The 13,411-nt window shown below is 37.7% G+C and overlaps 2 protein-coding genes across 2 annotated transcripts; one reads left to right on the forward strand and one right to left on the reverse strand.

Moving 5' to 3' along the window:
- The first annotated feature begins 433 nt into the window (after positions 1-433).
- On the forward strand, positions 434-7,981 carry LOC100264849 (pectin acetylesterase 12). Its single transcript, XM_002278994.5, has 12 exons — positions 434-997; positions 1,767-1,849; positions 2,845-2,974; positions 3,087-3,160; positions 4,423-4,509; positions 4,599-4,723; positions 4,843-4,903; positions 5,707-5,760; positions 5,891-5,968; positions 6,119-6,224; positions 6,632-6,777; positions 7,512-7,981. Exons 1-12 carry the CDS (start codon positions 778-780, stop codon positions 7,617-7,619), a joined length of 1,272 nt encoding a protein of 423 aa, XP_002279030.1. The 5' UTR covers positions 434-777; the 3' UTR covers positions 7,620-7,981.
- Positions 7,982-10,398: 2,417 nt separating this feature from the next.
- LOC100240910 (transcription factor MYB61) lies at positions 10,399-12,564 on the reverse strand. The gene is made up of 3 exons (XM_002276055.4): positions 12,046-12,564; positions 11,799-11,928; positions 10,399-11,704 (listed from the first exon to the last, which is right to left on the reverse strand). Exons 1-3 carry the CDS (start codon positions 12,176-12,178, stop codon positions 10,648-10,650), a joined length of 1,320 nt encoding a protein of 439 aa, XP_002276091.1. The 5' UTR covers positions 12,179-12,564; the 3' UTR covers positions 10,399-10,647.
- Between the last annotated feature and the right edge of the window lie 847 nt (positions 12,565-13,411).

The raw sequence follows: 13,411 nt of genomic DNA on the forward strand, positions 1-13,411 counted from the left end.
AAGATATTCAATTACCGAAGAGGGAAAGCAGAAACGGAGACTGGGACGTGGAAGTGGAAATAGACTAAGCAGGACCACAGTATAGACCATATTACACGCGTCACATTTTGTTGAAGTGAATGGAGAGAAAGAGATCTGATGAAGATGTATCAGAGTATCTCACTATCCTATGGGCACCGATTCATCACAGCTGTAAACCTCCAAAACCATGCGTTGCTCCCCCACAAAGAAAATCTAGCCAAAATCAACATACCCAATTCACACTTGATAGAGCCATCTGTCTTGGACTTCAAAAAATCACACGGTGCGTTGAGGTACGGGTGTGGGTGTGGGTGTGGGTGTGGGTGTGGGTCCAAAAAGATTCCTAACGTGCAATGGCTGATGCCACCGCTGAGCTAATAAGTAATAACAATCTAGCAGGAGAACCCGGGAACACTATTACTATATTACAATACTATTTGCTTTTGCAGTGTGGTGTCTCTCACACACTCTCTCACTCGCTCTCTCTCTCTCTCTACATTTATTTACACAGTATCATGGTTGCTTGCCTGCCTCGTGATTTCTGCTCTAAGTAAAGCAAGTGGAATAAAAGAGGGAGATTTTATAGTAAATCTTTCTTCTTTTTAGTCTCATTTATACTTGTTTAGGATGAAAAATCATTCAATGCAGCAGTCCGTGGAAATTATATAGTTAAATCCAAAACTTGGGCCTTCTAAACGGCCGTGTTCTTTTCAAGATTTGGGTGATTGAGAGAGGGAAAGAGGGAGGAGCAGAGCAATGGTGAAGGTAGTGGGTGTGGTCGTGGCCATTGTTGGACTTGTTTTTAGCAAATGGGTTTATGGTTTTGAGTTTGAAGAAAATGGGAGTTGGGTACATGGTCTTGATGATTTGAATGTCACAGAGCTCTCATTCTCAGTCTCTTATGGAGTCTCTGCTGCTAGCAGGCCTATGATGGTAGGCTTAACCCTTATTCACGCTGCTGCTGCGAAAGGGGCAGGTACTTTTTTCAAACTCTTCTTCTCATATCTCTGCTGCTTGATGTAGCTGTAGCTTGTATTTTTTTTTTTTAAAGGAAAAAAAAAATTGCCGTGTGAAAATATTAGATTATTCCATCATTGCCCTACCATACCTCCAATGAGATTGCTTCAGGTTGGTGGGATCTTGATTCAGATTTTTTTTTTTCAAACTTTTTATTTATTTTAACTAATTTTTCATTTACCAAAAGCAGCTCTTTTTTTTTTTTTTTTTTTTTCCCATTCTTTTCCTGTGATTTTTTCTGCTAACATTTTGATCTATTACTTCCTCTTTTGATTGAACTCCCTCTCTTGCAATCATCTTTTCCAATGAGTACACTGGTCTGGCTGAGATTTTCTTTTCCTTTTTCGTCTCTTCTCTTGTCTGTGTTATTTATCAACTATCACAATGCTGCTAGTAGTTTTGCTTCTATTATAGTGATGGTAGATTATGTTAGTCTACATTTTACCACCTCTCCTTTTGTTTATTTGAGGAATATTGACAGTAGTCACACATTCTCTCATCTTTCTCATCTGTTTGCTCCTCCAGCTAATCGCAATCCCCTCTTTCATATCAATTTAGTTCTTTAAAGGCTAATCCCTTGTATTCGCAATCTTTCATTTCTAAACTTGTACTTGTTTATCTTTTCCTCAATTTTAATAGCAGTGACCTGAGATGCTTAGTACTCAGAATCATGAAATCTGGATTCCTTTTGGCATTAATACATCTCCTTGTATCGTAAATCGTTGCAGTTTGTTTAGATGGAACATTACCGGGGTATCATTTGCATCGTGGATATGGGTCAGGGGCAAACAGTTGGCTCATTCAATTGGAGGTCTGTGAAGCAGAGTTAGAACAATGGAACTTTATAATTTTCAATATATAAATGCTGCTTTACACTTTATGTTTTCTTGCAAAAGTTCAAAATTTTATATGCCTCCCCGTGCCTCTCTTTCTGGGTCTCCAGATATGTAAAATATCATTTAGCTAATATAAGAGCAGCTATCAAACTAAACTTTCCCAGTTTCATAACATTTGTGTTCAAATCTTTAATCCCAGAAAATGGTTCCAAATAATCTGTTAGAAAAAGAAATCTGAAGAAAGAATTGAGAGAAAAGATGAAAAGAATTCTCTTCATTCCTCTTGTCGCAAAATACAAGGCTGCTCTGTTATATAACAGAGTAAAATGGCTCAACAAAAACTGAACCAGAAAAACAGAAACAAAACTTAACAACAAACTGAACAAAACAACTCAAAAATAGCTCAGCTTACAATAATGACAAAACTACCCTTCTAGTAAAAAATAACTAATACAATCAATCCTAATATAATCCCTACTTCATTGAAAATAAATTCTGACATCTCCAATGTGAAGGAACCTGTTTTTGTTGAGAAATCTCCCAAAAAGTAAACTGACCATATACCCCTTATTCATGACATATTATGTATGCATGCAAATATAATAGCATATCTTCTGGCCAAGCATCTAATATATGATAAGTTGATATCAAATGAAACAAAAATCTCTAGGAATTTGTAGAAAAAATTTATTGGTACAACAGGTTTAAACACTATGCTACCAGGGTTACGAGGACTATATTGTACCATTATTATCACCTTTGGGTCAGCTGTTGTTGTCGCCTTAGAAGTATAGCTAGGAATGCTTCATTGAGCCTTTTCTACAATCTCCAAAATTATAAGAATGTTCCATTTCCTTTTCATTATTGCTTTTTTTTGGCAAGTCCTGGATAACAGGTTGGCTGTTTCTTTATCAAAGATCTTTTCAACAATACTGATATTGCATTTACCTTGGCAAACATTCTTTGGCAGGGGGGAGGATGGTGTAATAGCATTAGAACTTGTGTTTACCGCAAGAAAACTAGGAGAGGATCATCAATATATATGGAAAAGCAGATCCCATTTACCGGAATTCTGAGCAATAATCCTGAAGAAAATCCTGGTTTCTTCTCAAACTTTATGTTGACTTGTCAAGACAAATCAACTGATGATATTCTCCATTTTTAGTTTCTCCAGATTTTTCTGTCATGAAAAGTTTCTAATTCCATGTGCAGATTTTTTCAACTGGAATAGAGTAAAGCTTCGTTATTGTGATGGTGCCTCTTTTACTGGTGACAGCCAAAATCAGGTTGGTGGTAAAAGTTCTCCATGTACTGTGTCCCATGACAGATTAATATTATCTTACAACTGACATTCCAACCAAAATAGTTGTTACTTCTGAGATCCCACATCTTCCATTTATCCCGGTCTTCCTGGGAAAATAAGTGTACCTAGTTTGTACAAAATTCTTGACTACCAAACATCACATAATAGAAATTGTTAATTTTCTTTTATGTGTCATAATCAAGATTATTATGGAAGCAAAAAGGTGCAGTTCTGAGGCTGACACATTGATAAAATTACAAATTTTAGGGTCTTGTGCAATGTGAAATGGATTGTTTTGAGGTATTTTTAGATGACTAGACAAGGTTGTGCTAAGTTAATTCCTTAGTGTTGTCAAAAGACTTTGAAGCTGAAATGAGAATGCTCTTCTAGCTAAGTGGTGTTTATTTTCTTGTGGTTGAAATGCATAGGGTAGCCTAAACAATACATCAGGTTGCTCACTTAGCTGAACTGAGCTTGCAAAATGCAAATTTAGGTGTATGGTCATGTACCTCTGTTCATGTGTCATGTGCCAACTTATAGTGCTCAAGTGCTTACTTTTCTGGTTTCAGGCATGTGGTGAAGGGGCTCAAAGACACTTAAAAACTGTTTGAACCTCATTTTTCTAAGGTTTTTTCTGCATATTTCTCCCAAAAAATAGAAATAGAAAAGAAAGATCCAATTGCTCAAGCAACTGATTTAAATTAGATATCTTAAACTGTCTGATCATCTCCATCATTCCCGATCCTTCTCTTTAGGTGGAACCCCATGGTAGCTAAGGCTTGGTTGAGCTGAGTTGAGTTGGGTTGCTCTTTTAGGATCTATCTAAGGCTCCTAATTTTGTTGCTATTTGCCAGCCACAGTTGTATAATATATCATGCTTAAAAGCTTTCCCATGTACAGTATGCTTACTTGGCTAATTGTAACCAGGTGAGTGCCTAATCAAGGCTTGCGCAGGCATGCTACTGCCTAAGTCAAGCAAAATTGTTCAGAAGTCTGGGTGCTCACCTTGGACAGAACAAAATCCAATAACCTTCTTAACCTTTGTCCATGATTTCCATCTCTCCTAGTGATGGTGATGTCACCAGAAGTAATGCATGTTATGCAATAAAAGAGTGGAAGACAGAGAGGAGAAGAAGAATGGTGTTAATTGTCAAACAAAATATCAATAGCTACTCCATTCCAGGGATTAGGTCAAATGCTCATCTGTATAACTTGATTTCTGATGATATATTTATGTGATTTTAGGCTGCACAACTGAATTTCAGAGGACAGCGTATCTGGTCAGCTGCTATAGAAGATTTAATGTCCAAGGGAATGCGCTATGCCAACCAGGTTTGATGTCTGTAATGTTTTTTGTTCTTTCTCTTCTTTTCCCTGTAGTAATTCTTCTTATTACATCATGTGAATTTTTTGTGTTTCAGGCTCTTCTTTCTGGGTGCTCTGCTGGAGGTCTGGCAGCTATTTTGCACTGTGATGAGTTTCGAGGCTTTTTTCCAAGAAATACTAAAGTGAAGTGCCTGAGTGATGCTGGATTATTCCTTGATTCGTGAGTGCCAAATAGTATTGGATGATCTTACTATCCTCTGTTCTAATTGTACATGTACTTGTTCCTCAGCTTTGTTGCTACTACTTAATATTTAATGATGCCTCTCTTTGGAATTGTAGGATTGATGTATCCGGTGGGCGCACCCTTAGGAATCTCTTCAGTGGTGTAGTTAACTTGCAGGTAGTGTAATGATCTTAAATTTTTGGAGCCCTTCCATTATGGAAATCCATTATCTCTTGCTTATATAGAACGTGTCTAATCTTCAGTTGGGTTAACCTTTGGGTGAGTCATCCATGGAAGAAGTCATTTGTCAAACTTTGAAACCAAAAGATCAATTCTTGAAATTTAATAAAAAAAACTTGATAGTAGAGGTGAGTTTAATTTGTGGAAGTTCATTGAGTTCACCTCAGTTTAAAGCCATGTATATATCACACTTAATTAAGAAATCTGGAAGAGATTTGAAACCCAAAGTGTAAGTGAGGCTCAAGCTCTATGAAGAATTGTGGGAGAAATTGTTTTCATTTTCATTATCACAATATTTTCAATTATCAAAATCGGTTGCATTACCTCATTAAGAATTCCAGAGCCAGATTTTTTCTATAGTTACTGGAATGGCTGATTTAGAATTTCCTTGGTCTATAAGATGCATTGATGAATAACATTTGGGCAAGAAGTCCTTTCATCCTTTAAATTTTCTCTTAATGGATCTGAATCCACCTAATACTTGAATTGGCTAGGAAAACAACCAACTGAGATCAATAAAGGATGAGGGATAGCTGATGGTTCAACTCCAACATATTAACTAAAAAAATTGATGAATTGCAACAAATAAATAAATAAAAGCTAAGGCAATGCTTTAGACAAAAAATTTAGATCCGTCTGTCAAGCAATATAGTAGTGTAAGCCTTTGAGACATTCAATTCTTAATATGCTATTTGACCAAGTTATGCATCACGGAACTCATGTTTGTTTAATAATTGCAGGGGGTGCAAAGGAACCTGCCATCTTTTTGTTTGAATCGTCTTGATCCAACCTCGGTAATCCTTTTTCCTCGATTTCTCTTAGGCAAATACATGATTTTAATGGATTGGAGTAATAGGAAATTATGTCATGGCATTAGCTGTCAAACTGACCTTGTTCTTTTCTCAATATTTTTCTCCTTTTCAGTGCTTCTTCCCACAGAACGTGATATCCAATATCAAAACCCCGCTATTTCTTCTCAATGCAGCCTATGATTCATGGCAGGTAAGGATTTTCATTCCATCAGTGCTAAATTCTTATCCACCTTCAGTGCATTAAGATACAATAGTGGCAGTGACTTGCACTGTGAATGGCATTTGAAGCACTTGGATGACAACCCATCTGAATTACGATCTTTTCCCCAATCAAAATCAGGTCCAGGCCAGTTTAGCTCCACCATCAGCTGATCCCCATGGCTATTGGAATGAATGCAAAAAGAACCATGCCCAGTGTTCTCCATCACAAATTCAATTCCTGCAAGGTGATTTCATTTATGACAAATTTTTTTTTTTTTTTTTTTTTTTTTATCAGAAACAAAATATATATATATATATTAATAATAATTAAGGTACAAGAGAAGGATGAGAGGTCCTTCCCTCAAAAATACAGATTCTGATCAAAGTAAGACTAGACACCCCACTATACAAAAACTATACACAAAGGCATCTTCCAACTATCTCAAACTTTTGAATCACAAACTGAAGGCCAGTTGAGTTGAATAGCATCAAGTGATTTATGACAAATTATCTATAAAGCTCTATGTTCATATTGGCCACATTATGACAAGATAATATAATCTCTTTATTGAAGCTCTATGTTCATATTGGCCACATAATGACATTATAATTTAATCTCTTTATTGAAGTATTTCCTAATTCTTTGGAACAGGATTCAGGAATCAAATGCTGAATGCAATAAAAGGCTTCTCAATGTCTAAACAAAACGGGTTATTCATAAATTCATGTTTTGCTCACTGCCAGACAGAGAGGCAGGATACGTGGTTTGCTGATAATTCTCCCATTATTAAAAACAAGGTATGCCTTATTTGACTAAACAAAATGGATTGGATTATTATCCAAATCTTCTTACAAATTTCTTTATATTTGTTGAGCCTTTGCATATGCTTATAGAGACCCCTGTGACTGAAAGTCCATTCTAGACATCCCATGAGACCATTCCAAGCAATCTACATTATGAGTTGAATGAAACACAAGGCTGTCTGAATTTATGATTGGAGATTTTCTATGAAGAAAATTTGAGGAAAATGTCTGGCTTTTTTCTATTCTAGAACTAAATTACTTTATGACTCTGATCATTTATTAAGAGGAAATCAACACACTTAAAAAAACAAGAAGTAACAAAATGAAGATTGAAGATGACCCAGAGATGAAGTTAGAAGCCTCGAGAAGCAAAAGGGAAATGCAATATGGTTTCAATAAGAGGTCAACAACTGATAATTATTACTTTACATAATGATATCTTGGATGTTTATTTTCTTTGTCATTGATCTAGTTATTTTCCATATTATATCTTGATTTTAAAGAAAGTCAGATAAGTAAAAACCTGATCACTATGTTATAGGTCTCAACCAAGTGCTTTTTTAATTTGACTAGTCTTTACCATGAATCAAGGTCATCCTAGTGCGCCTATGTTTGCTGTTACTTGGTTAGATTGCAGGACTTGTGATTTGTGTTGTTATTTGATAGGTGTATTGTTTTTGTAAAAAAAGGGTTTTAAATACTGAATTTTTTCAATTGATGATATGCAGGGGATTGCTTTAGCTGTTGGAGACTGGTACTTCGACCGATCTGGCATTAAAGCCATCGACTGCCCCTACCCTTGTGACAAGACCTGCCACAATCTAGTATTCCGATGAGCCATTTTGATCAATTTCATCATTTTACATGGTCATCCTATCGAGTAATTCATATCTTCTCAATTGCTATTGAAAGAAACAATGCAATTCAAAGAAAATTTATAGAAGACAATAAAAATGAAGGTTGCTGAGATGTGCAATTTTACAGTCAGCAAGCCTTATGTATTGTTGTTCCAATCTCTTGAACCTTCAACATGTTTTCAATTTTATTTTATCTTCATTGTTCTCTTGTTGTAGCTGGCCATTGAGTTGAGTTGTCGATGGCCCTATGCAAATTCTCCTACCCATACTTGGACTGCTGTCAAGGCCCTTCACTGAGTTGTAACATCTTGTGGATTATATACTATAACCTTATTTGATTAGACTAAGTTCTGAATTAGATGAAGATGCAGTGTATCATTTTGACAGTTACTACATAAAGAAAACTCATTTGGCATGCCATGCTCATCTCTAGTTGAGTCATGAATCATTTCAACATGCTCAGATGACCATGAGAATGCTTCAGAGCTTGGCAGTCAAAATGTTCACAGATGTTATTCTAGACGAGGACGTAGAGTATGAATGGAAAATACTCTCCTTTCCCTTTGTTCTGGCAAACATCGTTACAAACTAATCCATTTGATTTATTCTCAAGATTATGCACGTTTTAACTTAGACCATGGATTCTTGGCTAGTTTCATTCTCCACCATGACAGTGGACATGTAGAGCAGTAATACATGGTGGTCTGAAGCCCTGCATGTTCCTGGCACCATCATCTAAAAGCCCTGTATTTGGCTGGGAGAGGCCAAGAAAAGTTGATTTTGAGTTGAGTTGCAAGGGTGATGAAAGTTGAGACCATCATTTTTCTATCCATTTCATAAGATCTCATCCGCTTCTCCTTTTGATTTCTTTGTCTGAAAATCACATTAATTATGAGATTTGAAGACTATATTAGTAGCTGTACATGAAGTTGAGAAAACTATGTTAAATTATTGGCGTAGGTTAGGTAGGAGGCAAGGCGGAATCTTATAATTTTCATTAACCGCCATACTTTTAAAGTCATGTTACTCTTTCCCATTACTTAAATCCTATCAATTCATGCTTGTGAGTTGTGACCAGAACTTAAAATTTTGGCAAGCCCCACTTTTTCCCATTTGTCTCCTACAGTGTTTTGATGGGAAGGCATATTGTTTTTGACACCTCAAGCTCAAATCAACCCTTGCTCCTCCGCCTGTGTTCCCACCTTCATGATCATGGATCCCATCAGATAACCATCAATGAATCTTCAATAATTTCTCTTCCCCCCCTGCCATCGAAATTTTGAATCTAACATTAATTGTTGACATCTCATCATCCATCCTGAATGTGTCATTGCAATTCAATTGTCTTTTGTTTTCTTCTTCACTAAAGATTGTAGGGCCTGAACAAAAAAAGACCCAATTATTTGCTTCACATGTGTTCATGGCTATATGTGTATTTAATATGCACACCCCATGCCGGCGAGGAAAGAAGACACTTGTACATATTCCATGGAGGCAGGATATTACTTTTTTCCTGTTTCTTTAATATGTGCGCACATGGATTCACACGAATATGCCCGCCGCTGCGTGTGAGAGAGACCCCTTTGTGAGTTATGACCCACCATGTGTGCCTCAGCGGCCGCTCCATCCTAGTATGAAAAAATTTACGTTTTCTTTCCTAATTGATTCCTAACCTTCATGTCATGGGGTTTTTGTATGGGTAATAAGAGAGACCCACTTGCTGAAATCTGCAGAAGAAAGCCTGCAGCTGATCAGGCTGAAGGGTTGAATCAGGGAGAGAGTAACCAAGCTGATGATAATGTTAAATTGTTAATACGCCAGCTCAGGAGACTCACTGGTGACTAATGGGCGTGACGCTTCTTTGAAATGAACTACCTTAATGAGTTAGGGGACCACCCCTTAGTGACTTTTATCCAAGGCATTTCTCTTTATGATGGAGCGCCCGCCATGGCTAGGACCCCCCCTCATTCTGCATAGAAGTGGTAGAAATACTAGAGACGTGGCACAGGGTATCCATGGATGATTTTTGTCACCTCCTAATTAATAATTTCCATGAACTGAATTGGAAGTTTCTTGCTTTACCATGTCCTACCTAAGATAATGTTAGTGCCTCAAGAAAACTATAAGACGAGGGGGAATTTATGGCCTTCAGCTAGAGGGTCATTTTCATTCCTTCTTGACTAGCAGGCGAATTTCTCTTCAATTTGTTGTGGGGTTGTTGCCCTCTGCGATCTTTTCTTCTTTTTCAGAGAGAACTTTTCTTGTTTGGGCGTAGAGGAAGGACCCATAAGCTAAGCTACATTATTCCAAGGCCCCTTGGATGAGGTAAGCAGGAGTTGATGACAACTTTAGTTTATTGTCTTAAGGATGGAGGGGAAGTGACTTAAAGACTGTCAAAAGTGAAAAACATCTCGTCTCTAGGAGACAGTGATAGACACCCATTTAAGAAAAAATGGTTCCTTGAATCTTTCATTAGAAAAGCATTTATGGAATTTTTCATGTATTTTTCATTATGAAAAGGATCCATACAGAAAGAGATAGATAGGGATAAAGAAATAATAGAATTCCAGAAAACCAAGAGATTTGGATATGTCAACAGAGAGTCACAGTCTCCATGGATTTTGAATTTCTTACTGTGTAGGCAAAAGCCATGATACTGGCAAAAAAACTCAGAAGCTCTAGACAAAAGCCTTTTGATTGCTTACAGGGACAGAATCACAACCTATGAATCCGAAACAAATGAAGCATAGAAGAGGAATAGACATCAAAAGAAACCTTATTCCATACCATACTCCCATGAAAAAAGATGAACAGAAGCTTGTTTCCATTACAAATATTCATTAAGAAATAGCTCAGCCCTTTTGTATCAGACCTATTTACAAAATCATAAGAAAATTCTATAGCACACACCTGACCAGAAGATGTTTTTTCCAAATCCTTCTTGGACTGAAAACCCCCCGTGATTCTCTCGTCCCTTGAATTAGAGGCTCCACATGTTAAATACAAGTTAACAAATCTGTCCAAAAGCCACACCAAGTCTCTGGAGATCCTTGGTATATATGTCAGCTGAAGCTTGTATGGGTTGTTCCTGCTGGTTCTGATGCCAGCCAGTACTTGACCCATCTGTTGTGAAATGTATTCCTGGCTTAGTCTCACTATAGATAGGTTGAGGGCTTTGGTTCTGTAGTGTGGTGCCCAATAGAAATGGGGTATGGAGATACTCAGACCATTTGATGTCTTCAGGATCACCTTCCAACATATGGATTTGGTTTTCTTTATCAGATTTTCCGCAATCTGCCAGTCCCAATGAGAAGAAGTTGTTCTCAAAGAAAGCACTATTACTTTGCAGTTCAATACTGTTCCTGCTCCCATTGCTGCTGCTGGCATTATTACTGAAGGTGCCGACTTCCCAGTTCTGGACTCCGTTCACATCAAAAGAGCCTATTGAAGGATTACTGGAGGGAAGACTAATGGAAGGCTTAATGCTTGTTGGGGTGGGGAGAATTGTGCTCAACATGGATGGGAGAATGGTGGGTGTCATACTAGAACTGAATTCAGAAATGATCTCAGGAGACCTGGAGTTTGGATTGAAGGAGAGAGTGGCATTAGGGTTCACTGAGAGCCCAATATTGGGCCCATAATTCAACTGCTGAAAAGAGAAATGCCCCACCAAGCCAGAAGGCCTGCAGCTGGTGGTGGAGCTTTCATGGGAGGTAACGAATCTATCTAGGAAAAATTCCTGGGTGGGTTGGGGTGGTGTCAAATTGTTTCCATTGCTGCTGCTGTTGATCTTGGAACTGGGAGAAACTTCAACTGGATACTGCTCCGCAGCAGTTGAAAGTGGCTTTAAATTCTCGGCCTCAACAAGGTTCAGTTCATTGGCTTTTTCATTGCTTTTATCGGAATTAGGCAGCTTATCTTGTCCGTTCTCAGCCTCCACAAGCGGTTTGTGAGTGTTGGGGTCGATGCCTTTTTGTCTAAGCTTCTTCTTAATGCAGGAGTTCCACAAATTTTTTATTTCATTATCCGTTCTTCCCGGTAATTGAGCTGCAATCTGCGACCATCTGATGAAACAGCAGAAAACTTCAGAATCCAACAGGAAAACTACTATATTAAAAGTGGGTTCTTGTAGGAGGTTGCTGACAGGATTTAAAGTACCTGTTGCCTAGAACTGCATGGAGTTCAATTATCAGGCTCTCTTCCTGTTGTGAGAATGCTCCCCTCTTCAAATCAGGCCTCAAGTAGTTAATCCATCTTAGCCTGCAGCTCTTCCCACACCTCTGCAAACCTGCCAATTATGATAGAAAGAGAAAAAAGAAAAAAAAAACACAGGAGACTTGGTCTCAATAACGGTTGCTGTTCTGCATTTACAGTGACACACCAAAAGATGAACATACATGGGTACCTGCTAGTTTAGGGACGGAGCTCCAACACCCATGTCCATACTTGGTAATATGCATCAGAAGTTTCTCATCTTCCTCGGGAGACCACAGGCCTTTCCTCAGCTTCTGCTTGTAGCAGCAAGAGTGCCTCCCCATGTGGAGCGCAGGCCACTTACAATACTGGGGAAAAGCTCAAAGTTTGTATAGAAAACTTTTAGTTGTCAGCAACAGGAGAAGCTTTGAAATGGATATAGGAGGTGGGGGTGGACTTGGAGGTTGAGAAAATGAAGTGGCAGCCTGGTAGGGAATGGAATTAATAGGAAGAGCCTTGAAGACAGAAGTCACATCCAAGAGGGTGATTGGAGATGGTGGTTTTTTTTTTTTTTTTTTCCTTTTTTTTTTTAAAAAAAATGTATGTATATTTTGTTTGATTTTAAAATTGGGTTCCTCAGTCCTTTCCATCCCAGTTTGATCTGGACCGTCTACATCCTATAGGACCCACTGGAGGGTGGAGCCAGATGCTGAAGTGGATGGTCCAGATTCAAACCCAGTGTGTACAGCATATGGAGGAGGAGGCTGTGAGAGGGATGGGGCTTCCAATAATCTAACTAGCATATGTCTCATCAAGGTATGAGATTTAATGACTTGGACAGCAGTGGTGGGTCATTTTGACAGATAATTAACCAGTGTAGAACTGGATTTTGGTAGAATCCATGCTCAGACAAGTCCATGTCAGTAAAAATGTAGATTTAGATGGTGTGGGAATCAACCAGGTCCTCACAAATAAAACAAGCAAAATTTGGTGGACTTTTGAATTGAGATATGGGAGATTTGTAGTTTGTATCTGGTTTCAAGTAATCCCCCATTTCAACCAAGTCTATCACAAGATTCCTATTACAAAATCAGCCAAAAGATTTGAAAAAGGAAAAATTTTCTTGCAGACAAGAAATACCCATGATTAGTTAAGGTTGGCAAACATAGAATACTGCAATAAATGGATGATAACAGAAGCTTTGTTTCTTATCTTGGTTTTCCTTTGTTTTCCATTTTTCTTTTTCTATCAAGAATTTGTGTGAAATTCTGAGTACTCCTCTCTTTTTCTTGACTAACTTTTGTGCCAGATGCCTTTCCAATAAAACTGACCCTCTCTCTCCTTTTGGCTTTCCAACTTATTTTCCAAAATCATGATCACTTTGAAAAGTTTCATAATTGGGTGGAAAGAACAAAATGTTTTGAACCTCTTTTTAAAAAATAAATGGTATCTTCCTTTTCCCCTTAGAAAACTACTCAAAACTCCACCAACTCCTCAAATCATTCATGTTTTCCAATTTAAAAATTACCCATCATTTCTTTTGTTTATCTCTTCATCATTTTATTTTTCTGATTTGA

The sequence above is a fragment of the Vitis vinifera genome, chromosome 14 (genome assembly GCF_030704535.1).
Source record: "Vitis vinifera cultivar Pinot Noir 40024 chromosome 14, ASM3070453v1".
NCBI lineage: Eukaryota > Viridiplantae > Streptophyta > Magnoliopsida > Vitales > Vitaceae > Vitis > Vitis vinifera.